Source organism: Primulina tabacum, chromosome 6 (assembly GCF_025594145.1).
Source record: "Primulina tabacum isolate GXHZ01 chromosome 6, ASM2559414v2, whole genome shotgun sequence".
Classification (NCBI taxonomy): Eukaryota; Viridiplantae; Streptophyta; class Magnoliopsida; order Lamiales; family Gesneriaceae; genus Primulina; species Primulina tabacum.
In genome coordinates this window covers 6920346-6938878 of record NC_134555.1, presented here as the reverse complement: position 1 = coordinate 6938878, position 18533 = coordinate 6920346, and the positions used below count along the sequence as shown (strand labels likewise).

Here is an 18533-nt window from a genome sequence, read left to right as displayed (position 1 = left end):
TTTATATATTTTTTATTTTTGATTATTATACTAACAACATTTTTGTCTTCTGATTTTAATCATTTTTCATCTGAATGCTGATGTGGTGTCCAAAAATACTGAGTTTATACTAAACATACTAATATGTCAGATGCCAAATCAGCTTTCGGATGAAAAAATATTAAAATTGAAAAAAAATAAAGATAGTAGATTAAAATTGTGATTTGATATATAACGCGATAATAAATAAAAATTGTGCAAATTACAAGAAAAAAATGTTATTTTCTTTTAAATATTTTAACATTTTAAAATATAGTTCTTTCTTAACATCGAATAGGAAACATAAAAATCAAAGGAAAACATATTTTTGGCTAAATAGTTTAGAAATACCTCCGTAAATTAAAATCATACCTCAAACATTTGAATTAACACAAAAACTCACATGAGACCTTATCAGGAATTAATTTTGTCAAACGAATCTCCAACTCGACTCGATTTATGAAATAATATTACATATTTTATGTTAACATGAATGGAACGTACAGTTAGAAACCAATCCACAAATGTGTACTTCAATCAATTTATTCATTTACTCTCACAAAAAGTAACTTTTCTGGAAACTTAAAAAAGATGAAACATAAACTTGGAGTGGTGAAGACATACAATTTTTTTTATAAAAAAAACAGAAAACACTTTCAATTTCTCTCTGTTTTGTATGTATTTCTGGTTCACGAAAACGGTAATTATGTAAGTGTAGGCTTGATGCTTCGCACCAGAGCGAGCAATCAAGATCAATTTTCAGCTACAGCAAGCACCTGCTTGAGAAGTAGCACCATCTCTTCCTGCTGAAGGTCCGGATACACCTCCATATCCAACTTTGATTCCATTTGACTATACAAGAAAGAAATTAAAGTTGGTTACGTTGTCTATATTTCTACAACGCAATTCATCCTTCGCACTCTATATACATTATTTTATAGAGGTGTAGTATATCGTATTCCTAATTATATAAATAGTTGACATCTCTTGTTCTCCACCCTAGCGGCGTATCATTTTTTGCCCTTTCCTCATCTCATAACTTTGTTTTATCAGTGGAATGGTGGATAAATATATAAGAGGGAGAGTTTCCAGCTAGAGTGTTTCATGTATTTCCGAACATGCAACAAAATTTATTTTATCTTCCACCACTAAGAGATAATTTTATTTGTCCACAAAGTAAATTCACTAATAAACAGATCTTATTACAAAAACTCCACATTACGATCACAAGAATCAAATCATATCTTACCTCATTGGATACATCAAAAGCTCCATCCTGAATTTTCCTGTAGATTGTTGAGGCGGTCTTTATAAATGCCTAAAAAAAGAAACTGATAGTAAGAGACTTCGTGCAAATGTGGATGCAATTAAACCCAAGTCACAGCAAGGGGTATTTATATTTGAAAAATCCGTTACCTCTTCAACATTCTGAGCTGTCTTTGCAGAAGCCTCCATGAAAATCAAGCCATGCTCCTTCGCAAACTGCTCCCCTTCTTCTGTGCTTACTGCTCTTCTGTGAGCCAGATCACACTTGTTTCCAATTAGCATTATGCTCATGTTTGCATTTGCGTGCTGCCTTGCATCCTCCAACCAACTGGCAAGGTGGTTGAAAGTCTCCCTCCTGAAGAATTAAATATCAGATTGTCTAATCAGAACACAAATTATTTCCAAGTTCACACGGTCATTGAAATCTCTACCTTGTGATGTCATAAACTAGCAATGCCCCAGCAGCACCTCTGTAGTAAGATCTTGTAATAGACCTGAATGATTCTTGACCAGCCTGATATAAACTATGATTAATAGAGATCATTTGTATCCACTAAATTAAGAAAAAAAATTGTTACATGATAAATCGATGATGTATTTGGCTTAATCCAAATGTGACACTTTAAACAGCTACAGGCAAATGAAGGCTTGTTCTAGAATTTCAGATTGTAAAGCCATAACTCATACAAGAAAAAGGCACAAGAACATTAAGACAAACCGTGTCCCAAATCTGCAACTTGATGGGCTTGTTGTCAATTGTGATCATCCTAGCCCCGAATTCAACACCAATGGTTAAATCATGCACTGGTTGAAATCGCTTGTCGGTGAACTGCAGAAGAAGGCAGGATTTCCCCACACCTGCAAATATACTCACATTATGAGTTTTACGTATTCTTTACTTATCCTAGAGTTGAATACATAAGGTCAATTGCCTCTATCTCTTGCATATCAAACAACTCCCAACAATGCTGTCTAAAAGCCATGATGTTCTCCAAGCTCCCACGGCAGACTATGACCATATCTCTTACAATGTGAACTTCTAGAGAGACTGGATCCAACCATAGTCATGGTGCTAAATAGCATAAACTTCATGGAGAATATTAAATTAAAAAACGAATCTTAAAACATATCAAACTTTTCATCTCAGATATCAAATTAAGATGAATTTCCTATTACTTCTTGTGCAAGAAAAGATATGAATCGTATAAAACAAAATCACAATGTAATTATCGGTAACTTAAATGCTAGAAAATGAGGAAACACCTTAATAAGGTGCAACAAATAATACCTCAATTCAACAAATTATAAATAAAAAACAAGCAATGAAAACAACACAGACAATGCAAAAAAAAAAAAAAGTGATTTTTAACATGGATATATAACCAACAAATCGTTAATGATTAGCAAGCTTTGAGAAAAATAAGAATTTACCGGTATCTCCGATTATAATGTACTTGAAGAGATAAGCGTACGACATCGTCTCTCCGAATCAAACTCAAAATTCCTGCAGAATTCCCGTTAGGAATATAAATAGCCGGACCGGAGAAACAATCGAAGATCGATTAAGTGAATGGATCTTCGATTTTCAGGAAGAATCGCAGCAAATTTCAAAAAATTAGAGAGGAAAGTGCTGCAACGATCAAATACGACGACGGTTGACAAATATGAAGGGAATTAAGTCTCTTTCCTACAATTCAGCCGTTCTTTCTCTTTTTGCAATATAAAAACATATATATATAGAGTCCGATTTGAATGGATGAAAAAAACAGGTGATAAATTTATAAAATTTAATTTCAATAAATTTGATCTTTCAGTTTTGACTAATTTGATTTTTTGATATGCAAATTTAATAAAATTCATTACTTAAATATATTAATTATTTTGTGGATTTATATAAAAGATGTAAACCTAATTTTTTTCAGATGATTTATATCGAATCATTTTGTTCAAAATTTTATGAAACACAAATTTTTTTGTAAAACAGGTTTACAAGCTAATTTTATGAGACGTATCTCATATTTGATCACGCATGAAAAATATTATTTTTTATACAAAGAGTTTTACTTATGATACGGTTTCAATCAAGAGGGGGTTTGAATAAAAAATCAGCGCTAACTAGCGACGGCGTTCTTTTCAAAATCGTCACAAAATTAGCGACGATTTTTAAAAAAATCATCGCTAATTTTCAACGACGGAATTCAAAACCGTCGTTAGTAGTTGTTGTTTTTTTCTGTAGTTTCATATTTATATAGTATTTCATAATAATTATAATGAATTTCAAATTCACACAATAATGTTGTCATTTAAAATCAACTCTACTTTGTTTAATTAATATATAAATAATTAATATATATATTGAAGATTATTATTTTTTATCTTGATATGAATTTAAGATTTGATCTATTATTTAATTGTTAACAATAAAATAGAAAAAATTTGTGTGAGACGATCTCACGGGTAGTATATTGTGAGACATATATCTTATTTGGGTCATCCATGAAAAAATATTACTTTTTATGCTAAAAGTATTACTTGTTTTTGTGAATATCGATAGGATTGACCCGTCTCACAGATAAAGATTCGTGAGACTATTTCACAATAGACTTTTTCCAATAAAATTATAATAAATATTCATGGATTTCAAATCCATCTTCAAATTGCAACTAAGGTGTAATTGAAATTTGTAAACTAAGATTTATAAAAAGCTTTAAATTTTATTTAATTTTTATTCATATATTGTTTCAAGGTTTAACCAGTTCAAAAAATTAAAAAAAACCGAGAATTAGTGTTTAAATTAATTAACTTACTTTTTTATGTTTGAATATCTTACATTATTAATATCATAAATTTAAAAATTTTAAATATGTAATATTTATTTTATGAAATATTTGAATTTTCTACACTTATTATTTTTCGATTAATTAATCATAAATTTAAATATTTAAACAAATGATACATAAAAATCATATTTAGATAAAAAAAAAATTTATTATCATGTGTTTAAATTAAAATAAATTTTTTTATGATGATATATTTTAAATTTTTATAATTTTATCTTATTAGTTTTTTAAATAATAATAAAATAATAATAATCAAATCTGGTTGACGGTGGATCAGATTGGTTCGAGTTCGACTCGAGTTTGGATTGAAATTTATTTATAATACCCTTAATTCTTTCCAACCTAAACACACCCGACCAATCCCAAGAGTTCGAGTCAGGTTTGGATTGAGAATTTTTTTATAATACCATTGGTTCTTTGATCTTTCCAACCTAAACACGCCGGACCAATCCGTATTGACACCTAGCCTAATAGAACATTTCCCAAAAGATATTTGGGACTTCAACTATCCCTCAGATTTTTAAATACCCTTGCTTCGAAACAACCCGCACACACCCAACCAACCCGAATTGGCACCATGATCAGCGTTGGAAGACTGCCTAATAGAACATTTCCCAAGTGATATTAAGGACTTCAACTATCCCTCAATTCAATCATGGTGTCGTAAGCGGTACATAAATTATAACTTGGGAACTTTAAGAAAGGTAAATATATTACTCAAGTTCATCATGCTAGCTTCTATCCATCCACCTTAGATATCTCAGCTTGAGGTCCTAAGTGAATACGAAGTCTAGTTAACAAAACGAAGATCAAGTCAACATAAGTTTCCCAAGTAATATTTAACAAAATCAACCCCAAGTATTCTGTGATGTCAATTCTGGTAAATCTTCTTCACACCCCTTGACTTGTCAAAAACGAATCCTTTAGGCCGTGTAGTCCATCGCTCAGAGTATGACAAAGTATTAGAAACCAAAGAAACCAAGCTCGCTAGCCTTTTCTTTCTCAAACGTCTCGAAATATTGATATATGATAGTGACTGCCAGTAGAATCCCAGTGCCTGAACCAATTGCACCCATAAGATCTGCCAATACTGTCAGTGCCCCAATGCAGATGCCACCAAATGCGGCAGCAGTTGGAATGTATCGGTTTAGCTCCTTCTGAAGGTTTGATTCACGATGTCCAGGCATCACCATTTGTTGTTCCTGAAATTTCCAGAAATATACAACGATGAATAATGCATTTAAGTCACATGCTTTGCACCAACAGGAATGCAGAGGAAATCCTTACTGCGAATGAGTTTAAATTTATAAAAACTGTGAGGAAGATTTGAAGATCTTACTATTGAAAGGTTTATTAGATGCAATTTCTAAATGCAATTTCTAAAATTACAGAATTTGATCACACAAAGTTCATTTAATTAGTATGAATTAAGAGTGTTCCCATTGAATCATTTCAAATAATGGGATTCCAATCCATAATTTCTTTACTCGTTCGGATGATTTTAAATTATACTAATATCAATCTGCTAGAGCCAAGTAGGTCAAAACTGGGTCCCCAGCTCAATGCATAAACTGTTCATTGTTGAGAAATAGCTAATTTGTCATGAAGATTTGTTATAATGCAAACTAAATTGATGATTCAAGATAGTATCACATTTGATAATACCAACTTTCCCTACCTGGGAACCCAAAATACTACTACTATAAAACCGATATCCACATAACCTCGCTTAAATATATTGAAAGCCTCACAAGGTTAGCAAGTCGATGCGACAAAACTATCTGGACAAATTATAATAATCTAAAAACTGGCAGGTCAGTGCGCCTATCATTCTTCCAGGAGATGGGATGAGATAAAATAAGAGAGAACTTTGAAGGGCAAAAAAAACGCAACAAGAAACTTCACGAGTATGAAAGAGATCACTAAAAACAAAGGGCAGCAAATGACATCTTCCGTTCCGCCAACTAAAAGGAGAATAAATTTCCTTCTGGAAAACATAAATCACTAGAGAAATCCTTGAGATTCACGGTTAAAAATTAAATAGATTATCATGTGTGCATAAAGATACCTTCAGCTGCTTAGCAACATCTTTAGCTGAGGATCCTGAGACCTCAATCCATGTTTTCGAGAACAAGGCACATGCTGAGAGCATAAATACGATATAAAATAATCCATGGAATGGATTGGCTACTATATCTGACAAGCTGCAAATCAGAAGACATTATCTTCATCTTATCAGAAGACATCAAAAATAAATTACTTGAGGTCATCAACACAGTTAAAAGGCAGAAACAGAGAAAATGTGAAGACTGAGAAAACAAAAGCAAAGATCTAGCTCACCTCGACGGTGCAGTTATGTAATAAGCTAGGCCACCAACAGGTACAGATTGACCAGAATATTCAGATTCCTTCCACTTTCCAAGAAGGTTCACAAGGAAATTTCCACTGTATTTCCTATGAAGCAACTGCACAGAATCAAATCATATTAGCCTCGTCAATATTGAAAAGGTCTCTATGAGATTGGACTAACTCATGCTACTGAAATGCAGTTAGGTTACCTGGGAAATAAAATAAAGATTGGACACAAGTGCAGATTGTAAAATTATGGGCATATTTGAAGTGTAGAACAGCTTAATCGGATATGAACCCTGTTGCCCACGAGCATTCTTTGACCTCACGGGTAAGACAACACGGAACCCTTGGAAGTATATGACGATAAGGAAGATTAAGACAGTGGCGAGTAAGTTGGTAACATTGGGAAGATTCTGTCGGTAGAAAGCCTCTCTCAATGCACGAACCTTGTCCGTTCGAGTGATCAACAAGTGGAATAAAGCAATTACAGCACCTTCAAATTCAGCTCCACGTCCACTGTTTATGGTAGTTGGACTAAAGGCTTTCCAGATAATGTTTTCGCTGTTAGAAAAGAAAACTTACATAGATAATCACCGAGTCCTATAGAAGATAAATTAATGCAGAATCAACAATGCCACTCGTTTACCAAATATTGGTTGCTATGAAGAGAGAAATTCCGGATCCCAGACCATATCCTTTTTGGAGAAGTTCATCGAGGCAAATAACAATAATTCCAGCAAAGCACAGTTGCAAAATTATGAGGATCGCATTTCCAACTCCTAGTTGTCCGACGCTGCCATACATACCTGAGAGAACATATGCAACTGCCTCACCAATTGCTATCAAGATGCCTAACAGCTTCTGTGCACCATTTCTAGATGAGGGAAAACAATAAATCATGACAAGAAGAATATAAATTGCAATAAACTCCATAGAATAACAATGATTAAAATTTGATTCAAAGAAAGATTGAGAGGGTCAGATTTAACAAATATGAAACTCTCGAGTAAGGCATAGGACATCATAACTAAATACATGAGAAGAACATGCTAGAAGAGCAATTTTAGAAATTTCTGAATTTCATAAAATTTTGAAGCTCAAGAATAAAATACCAAAATTTAGTACAAAATTTCAAAATGATGAATTCTCAGCAGAACTTAACATACTATCGGTGATGATTTTTAATATGAAAGTACTTACAAAAGGGCTCGATCCTCTCGCACATTGTTATCAACTTCAATGATCTTTGAGCCTGCTAAAAGTTGCATGACCATACCAGATGTCACTATGGGTGTGATTCCCAGCTCCATCACAGTGCCTCGGTTTGAAGCAAGAATAACACGCATCCAGTAGAATGGATCAGCTCCCGTGGTGGAGTGTATTCCATACAGTGGTAGCTGACTGCAGACCAGGAAAATAAAAAGAGAGATTACAGTGTATATAACCTTCTCTCTGAATGGAATTTTCCGGTCCGCAGACTGAACTTCTGGCAGAAACGAAAGGAAAGGCCTGACCAAATGAAGCACTCTGAACCCACCTCCCATTTTTTCTTGATCAAACTATTTGAACCAAACTGCATAATCACATTGAAAAGATAAAAAATTTCAGCAACATGTACCCTCAAACATACAGGGGCCAGGGGCCACTGTTGGCTCAATATTTAAGCAAACTGGAATCCATACAGCAAAATAAGACTTCGGAAAGTTCTAAATGATAGAAGTGAAATGAAAAACCAGTGTCCACATAGATAAACTATAAAATTCAATCTGAAACTTCACATACTTGCAAACTACGCTTGTTTAACTGGATCCTCGGGATAAAAAATCTTCGGACTGATATCCATAAAGGTAAAAGGAATTCTAGTTCTCCCTAGACAATATTCCCGCGCACTAGAAAATATTGTCAAGAAAGATCTTCTCTAGTATGTTGGTAATCTATTCCACGGTTCTGATTTCAAGATTTCTCTGACAAGATTTAGTTATCTAAAAAAAATCTACACCCTATTAATGAAGCAAAAGACCAATTATCAACTTAACCTAAGGCAACGAAGGATAAACTAAAAAAACTTGACAAAACGGAAATTTGACATAGAGGCGACACAAAATTCAACAATTATCAATTGCATGCAGAAAAAAACTGGAACCCATCGAATTCAAAATCCCGATTCAAAACAATATAGGGATTCTCAGAAACAATGAACATTACATATTCGAGATTATTAACAGCCCTGATCTATGATTCAAAGTTTAGGCGTACTTTGACAAACTCGAATCAGATTAAACACATTAAAAAAGTAATCAAATCACACACTTCTTGAATCTGTATCACCAAAAAAACACAAATATACATTACGAGACAGATCTGCGAACCTTTGCGCGGCACCGATTGGCGAAGACGAGTCCTTTTCTGGTCGGAGGAGGTATATATATATGAAAAGAGCAAGAGGGTAACAGTTCTAAAGCAACTAGAATTCTTCAATTTCAATTAAACAAAAATAGGAGATAAATAAGAGATATTTATTTATTATTAAAAAAACGCGGTGCCCACGTGGCAAATGTGATTGCTGGCTTAACCAATAGCTAGAAACCACGTGTACCAACTGAAGTTCATAAATTGCAGACTGAACCCGGTCCACGTAAGTCCAGTCAAACTTGGAGTCTAGGCCGAGAAATTCACATATTAAAAAATATTTTGAAATTAAATATTCAAAATTTATTAGAAAATAAAATTTAATCTATATATTAAAATTCCCTGTTTAAATTAATTTTTCTTAAAAAAATATTTGAAATGATAAATTAAATATAAATTTTGGCAACTTTTATTCAATAGTTTAATACAAGTATATTATTCAATCAACTTAAATAAATCTTATGTAAAAATAATATTTTATTATATTTAATTTAGTAGTTTTTAAGCATTTAATTAAGTGAGAAGATGATAACTTAGAAAAAGAGTTTTTCTTTTCTTTTTATAGAATAAAAAAAGAGTTTTAGATTTTCGGTAGAGGATCCGAAAATATTTTTTATTGTGTTTGAATGGATAAATTTGATTTTGATTAACGATTTTTGAATTGATGAATTTATCTTAGAACGATTTAATAGATTGATTTCAAGTTAACTCATTTTTTCTCTGTATTTTTGAATTCATCGCAAATGCTATTGAAATTATTTAACTTTGTATACAGTTCATTTGAAATTTACTTAGATTTTGTATATCTAAACAAATTATTGGTATTTGAAATCCTTGAACTGAGAGAATTTCAGTTAAAACAAACTTTTTATTTAGGGTGAACTTGAGAACGAAAGTATACATACTTGAAAAAAGCCAAAGATTTTATCTACAAACATTAATTTTTGTACCATAAATTAAATATCAAAATTTTAATAAAACAATCTCACGAAAAAAATACATACCTAGAAAAAAAATCCGAGATTTTATCTACAAATATTAACTTTTTGTACCATAAATTAAAGACAAAAACTACTTTGAGACGGGATTTCTGTTTGAGTCATTAATGAAAAAATATTACTTATTAAACTCAATTGCATTCTTCCTTTTCAGCCCCCTTTTCTGTTTTTAAGCTATATAATCACGTGATTATTCTCCGACACGAGACGAGTCGAGCCTGCTCATCTAACTATTTGAGTCGACCGCTTTAGACACTTCGGTTGACTTCGACTCATTTACGTTTCCAGACTCTACCAATCGTGGATAAAGAAATGAATGGAATATTTTTACATGTAAGGGATAGTGCAAGGGATATATACAAGAATGAATTTTTGTCTCCAACCCAATAGTAATATAAGGATGATGAAACCAAGGACCGTTCACCAGATAAATGAATTACTGCTGCTTCCTGTACAAGTCTGCTAATGCCCGATAGAGTGCAGAAGCTGCAGGGGGCTGAGGCATAGAACCGAGAAGAATCTCTGTTGCAGAGATGGATGGATTACCGTAGAACTTGGAATTTTCCCGTGTTCGAGTTGTCACAACATTTCCTTCAAGAGAGCAACCAACAAATGCACCTGTGAAGCAATAATGTATCCATTAAATCATCGTTTAGTATAATGTTTCAGGATCAGAACAACAGTTGGCTTGTTTTGGATTGCCATTCTAACTGTTACACCACAATTTCTAGGATACAATCAAAACACACGTGTTAAGGCCATAGATACTAAACACAAACAAAGCACACGTTTGGACCCAAGGGATGGTCCTTCAGTAAAATTTGGCCTTGACGCCACTTTAATAGGCTCAAGGCTTGTGAACGTAGAGATTGAGAAAATATTAAAAATTACATGCTTCGCCTTGCGTCTAAGCTTTAAGGCCATAAGCCTCAGTGTCTCCCGCCTATACTACCCATTTCAAAGATAAAATAAGGGTAACATGGTGATCGCTTATTATGTCCGGACCAACACTCGAAATCGTGATCTGACATGTCCAATAAAATTTCCTCCAATTTAGAATATCAAAAAGACATCCATTGTACCCCTTCCCGAGCCATTTCGTATCTGACTCCTCTACTGAGTACAATAATTCAATTTTCTAACTAGCACTGCAAAAACAACTTAATTTGGAATATTTTAAAGCAACAGACAACTAATCAAGTACCTTTACTGCAACTGTATGTATAGCAAGCAGCACAGCCACCATCACCTGCTCTTATGTCAGCTTCAGCAGCCCTTCCAAAAATACCAACAGCAGCACCTAAACCTGCTCCAACGGACACATGAACGTTACCGCCAAATGTTTTCACAGCAGAATCCGTTCTCAACACTATTATAAAATCTGTCACTTCCCCACCAGCCTGCAAAACAAAAAAGCACATATATTGGTATCTGTACATTCAAATTTCAGTATTATCTATCCAATGAATAAACAATATTTTTGACAACAAAACATGAAAGGCATTTTGGCGACAACAATTAGCTTATCAATAATTACTTGCTTTATGTCTGATAGTTTGTACTGGACAAATATGTCAGTACCAACAGTGACCCTCTGTGATATACTTTTAAACACAAAAATAATTCATAATGCAGATAATCGATGACAAACGGCCAAAACCAGGTGAAATGGGCTTCACGCATTTTAGTTACACCCACACTAGACTATAACACAGGCAACAATGATACGAAACTAGAAAAAAAACTTCAAACCTTTTCCACTAGTAGTATAAGGAATTATATCAACCGACTTAAGGTTTCTTGCATATAACATGCACAACTGTTATCGACAAAGATGCATCAAACTGTATTCAGGATATTGTATCAAACAAGAGTAAAATATGTAGAGTTCAAGAAGCTGCTTACCACAATAACAACCTTTTACAGCAAGTAAACACACAATAGAGAATAAAAACTAAGAGATCAGGTCCAATCATTCACTCACCAGTGCTCCCCAACCAATGCCAAAGGATGTAATGGCAGACGGCGGAGACCAAGATCCATCTTTTCTACGAGCAATCACTAACCCTGTCCCAACATTGTAAGTAACCATCAAGCCAACCTTGGCAACAGTTATGATGGCAAGGCCCTTGGCTCGCTTAAGTATTGCACCAGGTATAGACTTTTCAGGTGTCAAAGATCCAACCTACAACAAATAGAATACTGTCTATACGTGACAACACGGCAGTTTAACTTTAACTAATCATGATTCTGTACAGGATTTTGACACAATCAATGACAACACATTTCAAATTGCTCAAGAAACCCTAATTGTAAGAGGCAGATAAACTGAAACATACAGACAGTTTGGATGTTGCTCCATTGATATGTATTGCAACTAGTAATCATGAGTGTGGAAAATGAGGTGACTTGCAGTGCATGTATCTGGCTGTATGAAAGAAAAATCATACCTTAGTATAACCTTGAATACTGTTTGTTGCCTTATATATTTCATATTCCATAGATTGGCCCCATGGAAAATTAAGCCAAGATCGCAACGTACTTAAGTCCGTCAAATCATGAGTTGGAAACTGTGACGCACGACTCACTTGGTTGATCAAGCATGATTGGACAGACTCAAGCCGAACACAACACACATCACAAACTCGTTGAGGGTTTCCATTTCTGAATTTTTCAGGCAACAAGCTCCGTCCCTGGGAGCAACCATGGCAGAAAATGCCACCACAAAATCTACAGTGGTGCCTAGAACACATGATTGGATGAAAGCGCACGTTGCACAGCATGCAAGCAGAAGCAGAGCTATCGGGTAACCACTTTGGTGGCTCAGCTTCCAGAATTTCCTTCGTTTTACCAAAGTTGGCATCAGTAAGTGTTTGAGCCATCTCTCTCCAGGCTTGCTCTAGGAGTTGGCTAGACATCCAAGTAATGCTATATCCATAAATATCACCTGAATTCAGTGACCATATTTTCCCTCTGACTGTTAGCAACATATCGAGAACAACGTCCCACATGGTCATCTCTTTATCTTCGCCAATACAGTCATTCCAACCCATGTCACCCTCAGGCAAGCATCCACCATTCAAATAGAGGCTTCTATTCCATTCTTCTCTTTCAGTTTCTGGTAAAGGTGGAACAGATACAGGTATCCAAACCCCAGTTTCTTCATGAAATGGCGTGTCGTAATAAAAATATTTACTTGGTTTTTTATCAGTGGTAGCCAAATATTTTCTCTGTCTAACATCCAACCCACTTACTTCATTTGTACCATCTCTATTGAAAGTCCCCTCTCCGTGAACAAGTTGATTGGATGATTTAGAACCTTCACAATCCTGAATCAAGAACCTCACATCAAAATCATTTTCCATAATGAAAAACCATCATGCATGATAGAATATGAAGCTCGGTAGCAATGGCTTAGCCTTTTATAAATGCATGCAACTTACACTTCATTTTTTAAGTATTTCACAATCTGGTAGTGGATGCATCGGTATTGCATGAACAAGAGTAAATGAATGCACTACAGTGAAATTGGATCAGGCCCGACCGTTTCCGGAAACATAAGGTGACAGGGGGGCTAAATACACAAAACAAGGTCCAACTAACCAAGAGGAAAACAATAGCAATTGAGTAAGATGACACGAGGTTTATAGTGGACTTGAAAGTTAGAACCAGAATGTCCTGATTGAGTAAGATGGCACGAGGTTTAAGTGGACTTGACAGTAAGATGACACAAAACAAGGCCCTCTGTCACAAAGACTTGACAGTTAGAACCAGAATGTCCTAATTGAGAAATCAATCTTCATTATCTCATATGGAAGAAATATGGAACATGTTTCTTAAAAATTTCTAGCTTTCTACTAGTATCTCCCAGTCTCCTTCTGGTGACTCATTATCTGAAATGATCCAAACAACTGTCTACTTCCAACATATGAATAGTCTGTGGAATACATCAACTATCTGTACATATTTCATTCCCACATGAATTGCCACCATGGCACAGCTTCCAGCACCAAACTTTTAAAAGTCTGTCACAGTAGATCACTGGACACAATACTTGTAAACAAAGGGAAGCCTGATACATTCATCCACATTATCCTCATTGTCACATGTACTTTACACTTCACATAATTATAATAAACATTACCGTTCACTGAAGAGAACGCGTCATGCGTCAAGCGGCCAACGCTAGATCAACCAAAGCAGAAATACCATTTCATTTTATAAAAAAACTTATAAAATCAAAGGTTTGATCTTTTCTATGTAGAAAAATACACCGAGCTCCTTAGTATAAACACATTAAGAGTACTGAATACCAAGAAAACTCAAACTGAGTTACCCACTTGTGTTGATCAGACCAATTATAGAAACACCGATAATCAACAACCTTAATTAATAACCAATACGAAGCTAAATCGGCCAAATAAACAAACAAAATTCAGGAATAAGTCGCAAGTAACAAGTATTGTTTTCTTCAAACTTTACCATTGATGAGCAAATCTTGGGCATGTAATCATCGAGTTCAATTTTGGGATAATGCGTACGCGTGTCATCCGATAAGCTAATCGGCGACTTCTCCATCGTCAATTCATGGTTAGACATTGGGGCATTTAGATGGGGAAAATGAGGAAAAGGGGAGACACGGAAGTGTTATTAAAAAAAGGGAATAAATTTTTCATTTAGTGTATTTAAATTTTATTTTATATATAATAAAATTTGTAATTTAATTAAATAAAAAAAGCTTGTACAAAAAGACTCAATCATCTTTCCCGACTCAACTCAACTCAACCCTAGCTCTCATTTTATTTCTTCTTCACAAAAAATCTTTTCCTGCGTACATTGCTAACAATTAATCATGAGTCTAGAAGGAATTCCTCTGCAACAAATCCCACGAAAAAACCATGCATTGGTAAGAAATTTATTTTGAGATATGAAATTTACTGGATCTCGCCACGACCCAAGGTGGGTGAAGGGTGGTGAAACCTCTTCACGGAGTGCTTCACGCTTCACGACCGACAAGGTCGCGGCTTCGCGACCCCTGTGTCGTGATCGGTCGCGAAGGGGTCACGCTTCACGGGGTCGCGAGACTCGCGCTTCGCGACCCACACGACCCCTGGGTCGCGAAGAACACTTCGCCGCGACCCCCGTGTTCGGTCGCGAAGCCAAGCTTCGCGAGACCAGGGGTCGCGCTTACCACACTTCGCGACCCAGGGGTCGTTCGCGACCCACAAGCTACTTGTGGGTCGCGAAGCTTCGAAACTCAGTCTTGTGGGTCGCGAAGGGTGGGTAGTGGTGGTGAAGGCATGCTTATCACGAAACATGAACACTGTTTAATTTTAAATTTTTACTACTAATAAGCTTTTGTGTTTGTTTTGTTTTTTTTTTTTGCAGATTTACTTTCCAGCTAAACTTGGAAGGAATCAATTCTTTGAATGCAAATTAACTTTAGGATCAAGATACGTGGAAATCTGTAAGAAAATTGTAGCATTTTTAAACGAGAAAGAGATAGAATATTTGGTGCAATATACTCAATTTGGTAATTTAATTTTATGTGCTAAGGATTATAACAATTCCAATCAATTGTTATGGTTTTTGATTAGTAGGCAAACTTATGACAGTGGAAGTGATGAATTTTGGATGATATATCGTAAACGACCTTTACGATTTTCATTATTAGAGTATTGTTTGTTAACTGACTTAAATTGTTCAAATGTTTATCCTATGATACCCGAAGAAGATGAATTTAAGGAGAGACATTTTGGTGGGAGTTACTCTATACGTTTGAAGGATTTGATAGATAGAATTGATGAATAAGATAATGATTTTGGAGAAGAAATAGATATTGAAAAAGTGAAATTGATCTGTCTTTTGTTTGTGGTAGGTGTATTAGGGAGACAAAGAAAAAATAAAAATGATACCGTGGATTTAGAATGGATTAGATTAGTAAATAATTTTGATAGTTTTATAAACTATCCCTGGGGTAGAATAGCTTTTGAAGAAGTAGTTTATGGACTTAGAAAAGATCTTGAAACTAAGTTTAGAAGCTACGAAAATTTGGTAGCACGCCGTAGGAATGATCCAGATTTCAGCGGGTTCGGCAGCTTCCATATAAGTGGATTTATTCATCCTTTACAGGTAACTAAATATTGTTTATTAAATGAAATATCCTTGTTATTTTATATCATACTAATAATGTGTTTATTTTTCGGTGCTAGATTTTGGCCTATGAATATTTTCCAGCAATTGCTCAAGTGTTCGCCAGACATCGAAAAGGTCCCAATGTACCGATACCTCGGATGTGTCATTGGTTGACTAGAACATGAAGTAAAAACCATTCATCTTCCATGGATGATGTGAACAAATCATTTAAAAATGTATATAACAAGATAAATACAAAAAATTCATTTTATTTATTTTTCTTATTATCTAATATATTTTTTGTTAACCGTTAACTAATTTCATGTTTATTGTTAATGATTAATATAGGATATTTTGGGGATGCTCATTCCCACCTCGGAGGAGCTGGGGTCTGTACATTATATGACTGAAATTTTGTTGATTCTAATAATGTGATAATCAATCGCATTACGGAGTTAATTTGCCAAGGTATCAAAGTAGTTTGTACTCAAGATCCATTGGGTGATCGAGAGGATGAAGTGGGTGTACAGACTGAGACTGAGGATCGATCGTTTCTCCAGCCATTCACATATACATACTCCAGATCATCTCGAGATAAAGTCAGAAAATCTTCTCGGCCATCTCGTAGTCCTTCACACATGAATCCACCGTCTCCTCCATTGTTTCCTCCATTGACTCACATGAGAGATCATACATCTTTTGCAGACATGTATGAACTTTGTTTCATAAGTTTGGAGGATAAAGTTGAGACGATACTAAAGGACCAAGCCGATATCAAAAATCAATTGAAAAATGACCAAGCCGATATCAAAAATCAATTGAAAAATATGCATGACGATATATCGAGTTTGAAGGATATAATTGGGAGATTACCTTTGATGAATGTCAATGTTGGTAAGTTTTATCAATATTTATATGATTTTTAATTTTGAGTATAAAAAATGACAAATTGTATGTATTATTCTCTCAGATCAAGGCGAGACATCAAGGCATAGATTTGAAGATATTCCATTTATGAGAGTAGATGAGGTGGATCCAAATATTCGACTTGTGAGAGATCCGTCTTTGATTCGAGCTTTTGAAAAAACTTCGGGCGATAAGTTAAGATTGTTCACAGTTGAGGAAGAGCCTATAACAGACGAGGAACTGCGTCATCTTGTTATGAATGATATGATGTCTTTGACTTTTGAGAAAAGAGCTAGAATGTTCGCTAATAGATCGTGGCCACGAGTAAGTGCTGAGATTAATTCTTGTATGGAAAATACGAGGATATGTGGGATGTGTTCGTCCTATGATAGCTCGTGGTTTCGTGTATTGGGGATACCTGCTTCTTGGCTGACTGAGACCGTAAGTTTGTTCTTTTTTTGTTTTTTACGTTGAGTTAGTAATTAACATATTTTACTTTATCACTTTCAGCATATTCAAGAATGTTGTCGATGGTTGCTCCAACTACAAAGGACATACTCACATTTAATGTCACAAGAGGTGTCATTGATGGATGTCGATTTTCATCAGCTGGTTTCGAGTGTTTTCAATGAGGGCGGAGAGAATAATATAGAATGTTTGATGCCCTATGTGAGAGCAGAAATTAGTGAGTGGCCGGCTATTCCATGGAACAAAGCCAAAATAATTTTGATACCCTTTCATCTTCCTGGACATTGGGTTTTGTTAAAGGTTTTGCCTAACCGTAAGAATATCACAATCATGGATTCAGACCGTAGCGTAGATAGGTCGGGCAAGACATTGCTTAAACTTATTAACCCTTTGTCTCTTATGCTTCCACATATGTTGGGTATTGATGCTTCAGAAAGATGGAGTATAGTTAGGCCAGAAAATTTTCCTACTCAAAAGATCAGGTTAAAATTTTTTATTTTAAAAATTATTATTTCATTATTGTTTAATGCATATCAATGTATTTAATGTTTGTTTTTTCATTGCAGCGGTGAATGTGGAGTATATTGTTTAGCGGCAGCAACTTATACCATGTTTAGAGAAAATGCCTATCAACTTAACGATGAGAAAATTGAGGAATTTAGACATTATTGTTGTTGTTGTATTTGGGATAAATTCTGGTCATTGGATTAAAACATTTATGTGATACATTATATTGATTTTAGTTTACATTATATTCATTTTAGTTAATGTATGTGATCCATATACTCAATCTATTTCAAACAATGAAAATTGATTCTATTCATTGGGTCGTGTAGGTATCTATTTTAAACAATGAAACATGAAACCAATTTTCATTGTTTAAAATGTATATGCAAAATGAAATCACTAAGGAAATGAAAAAATACTAACGAATGATATAATGTGTATGCAAAGTGAAATCATCAAACAATACTAAGGAAATAAAAAAATACCAGATAAATCCGAAGAGAAACGAAAAAACGTGAAGGGACACGTGCAGCGCCCGCGCTGCCGAGCGCTCTCGGCAGGTGCGCGCACCTACGCGCACCGTCCGCGCAAGTGCGCGCCTGCTACTGGCAGGCACGCGCACCTGCATGGACGG

At 34.8% G+C, this 18533-nt stretch overlaps 4 protein-coding genes across 6 annotated transcripts; 1 reads left to right on the top strand and 3 right to left on the bottom strand.

The window, feature by feature from the left end:
* Positions 1 to 545: 545 nt before the first annotated feature.
* Positions 546 to 2991, bottom strand: LOC142549047 (ras-related protein RABB1c-like). Its single transcript, XM_075657787.1, has 6 exons — positions 2716 to 2991; positions 2003 to 2142; positions 1716 to 1798; positions 1435 to 1639; positions 1268 to 1336; positions 546 to 870 (listed from the first exon to the last, which is right to left on the bottom strand). The coding sequence occupies exons 1-6, from the start codon at positions 2759 to 2761 to the stop codon at positions 778 to 780; spliced, it is 636 nt and encodes a 211-aa protein (XP_075513902.1). The 5' UTR covers positions 2762 to 2991; the 3' UTR covers positions 546 to 777.
* Positions 2992 to 4818: 1827 nt separating this feature from the next.
* On the bottom strand, positions 4819 to 8960 carry LOC142549048 (uncharacterized). Of its 3 annotated transcripts, none has more exons than XM_075657788.1 (7): positions 8846 to 8960; positions 7677 to 8049; positions 7123 to 7350; positions 6683 to 7037; positions 6465 to 6589; positions 6193 to 6328; positions 4819 to 5326 (listed from the first exon to the last, which is right to left on the bottom strand). In XM_075657788.1, the coding sequence occupies exons 2-7, from the start codon at positions 8018 to 8020 to the stop codon at positions 5087 to 5089; spliced, it is 1428 nt and encodes a 475-aa protein (XP_075513903.1). In that variant the 5' UTR covers positions 8021 to 8049; positions 8846 to 8960; the 3' UTR covers positions 4819 to 5086. The 3 variants fall into 3 exon arrangements, with proteins under 3 accessions (XP_075513903.1, XP_075513905.1, XP_075513904.1); XM_075657790.1 differs by having other exon boundaries at positions 7677 to 8025; positions 8824 to 8953; XM_075657789.1 differs by having other exon boundaries at positions 8824 to 8932.
* A 1068-nt stretch (positions 8961 to 10028) lies between these two features.
* LOC142549046 (uncharacterized) lies at positions 10029 to 14508 on the bottom strand. The gene is made up of 5 exons (XM_075657786.1): positions 14366 to 14508; positions 12334 to 13212; positions 11868 to 12068; positions 11088 to 11283; positions 10029 to 10501 (listed from the first exon to the last, which is right to left on the bottom strand). The coding sequence occupies exons 1-5, from the start codon at positions 14480 to 14482 to the stop codon at positions 10320 to 10322; spliced, it is 1575 nt and encodes a 524-aa protein (XP_075513901.1). The 5' UTR covers positions 14483 to 14508; the 3' UTR covers positions 10029 to 10319.
* Positions 14509 to 15760: 1252 nt separating this feature from the next.
* LOC142548042 (uncharacterized) lies at positions 15761 to 18103 on the top strand. The gene is made up of 5 exons (XM_075656407.1): positions 15761 to 16015; positions 16096 to 16912; positions 16989 to 17365; positions 17435 to 17874; positions 17959 to 18103. The coding sequence occupies exons 2-5, from the start codon at positions 16657 to 16659 to the stop codon at positions 18101 to 18103; spliced, it is 1218 nt and encodes a 405-aa protein (XP_075512522.1). The 5' UTR covers positions 15761 to 16015; positions 16096 to 16656.
* Positions 18104 to 18533: the final 430 nt, after the last annotated feature.

Bases quoted from the DNA above. Each gene is read 5' to 3' on its own strand.
- LOC142549047 (XM_075657787.1), bottom strand. From the start codon at position 2,761: ATGTCGTACGCTTATCTCTTCAAGTACATTATAATCGGAGATACCG. The intron at 1,640-1,715 runs GTAGAGATTTCA...TTAATTCTTCAG, and splicing joins CTAGTTTATGACATCACAAG to GAGGGAGACTTTCAACCACC. The intron at 871-1,267 runs GTAAGATATGAT...TTTCTTGTATAG, and splicing joins CTTTTGATGTATCCAATGAG to TCAAATGGAATCAAAGTTGG.
- LOC142549048 (XM_075657788.1), bottom strand. From the start codon at position 8,020: ATGGGAGGTGGGTTCAGAGTGCTTCATTTGGTCAGGCCTTTCCTTTCG. The intron at 7,351-7,676 runs GTAAGTACTTTC...TCCCTCATCTAG, and splicing joins CGAGAGGATCGAGCCCTTTT to AAATGGTGCACAGAAGCTGT. The intron at 6,590-6,682 runs GTAACCTAACTG...GATTCTGTGCAG, and splicing joins ATCTTTATTTTATTTCCCAG to TTGCTTCATAGGAAATACAG.
- LOC142549046 (XM_075657786.1), bottom strand. From the start codon at position 14,482: ATGTCTAACCATGAATTGACGATGGAGAAGTCGCCGATTAGCTTATCG. The intron at 12,069-12,333 runs GTATGATTTTTC...TATTTGTTGTAG, and splicing joins GTATTCAAGGTTATACTAAG to GTTGGATCTTTGACACCTGA. The intron at 11,284-11,867 runs GTGAGTGAATGA...TTTGTTTTGCAG, and splicing joins GCATTGGTTGGGGAGCACTG to GCTGGTGGGGAAGTGACAGA.
- LOC142548042 (XM_075656407.1), top strand. From the start codon at position 16,657: ATGAATCCACCGTCTCCTCCATTGTTTCCTCCATTGACTCACATGAGA. The intron at 17,366-17,434 runs GTAAGTTTGTTC...TATCACTTTCAG, and splicing joins CTTCTTGGCTGACTGAGACC to CATATTCAAGAATGTTGTCG. The intron at 17,875-17,958 runs GTTAAAATTTTT...TTTTCATTGCAG, and splicing joins TTTCCTACTCAAAAGATCAG to CGGTGAATGTGGAGTATATT.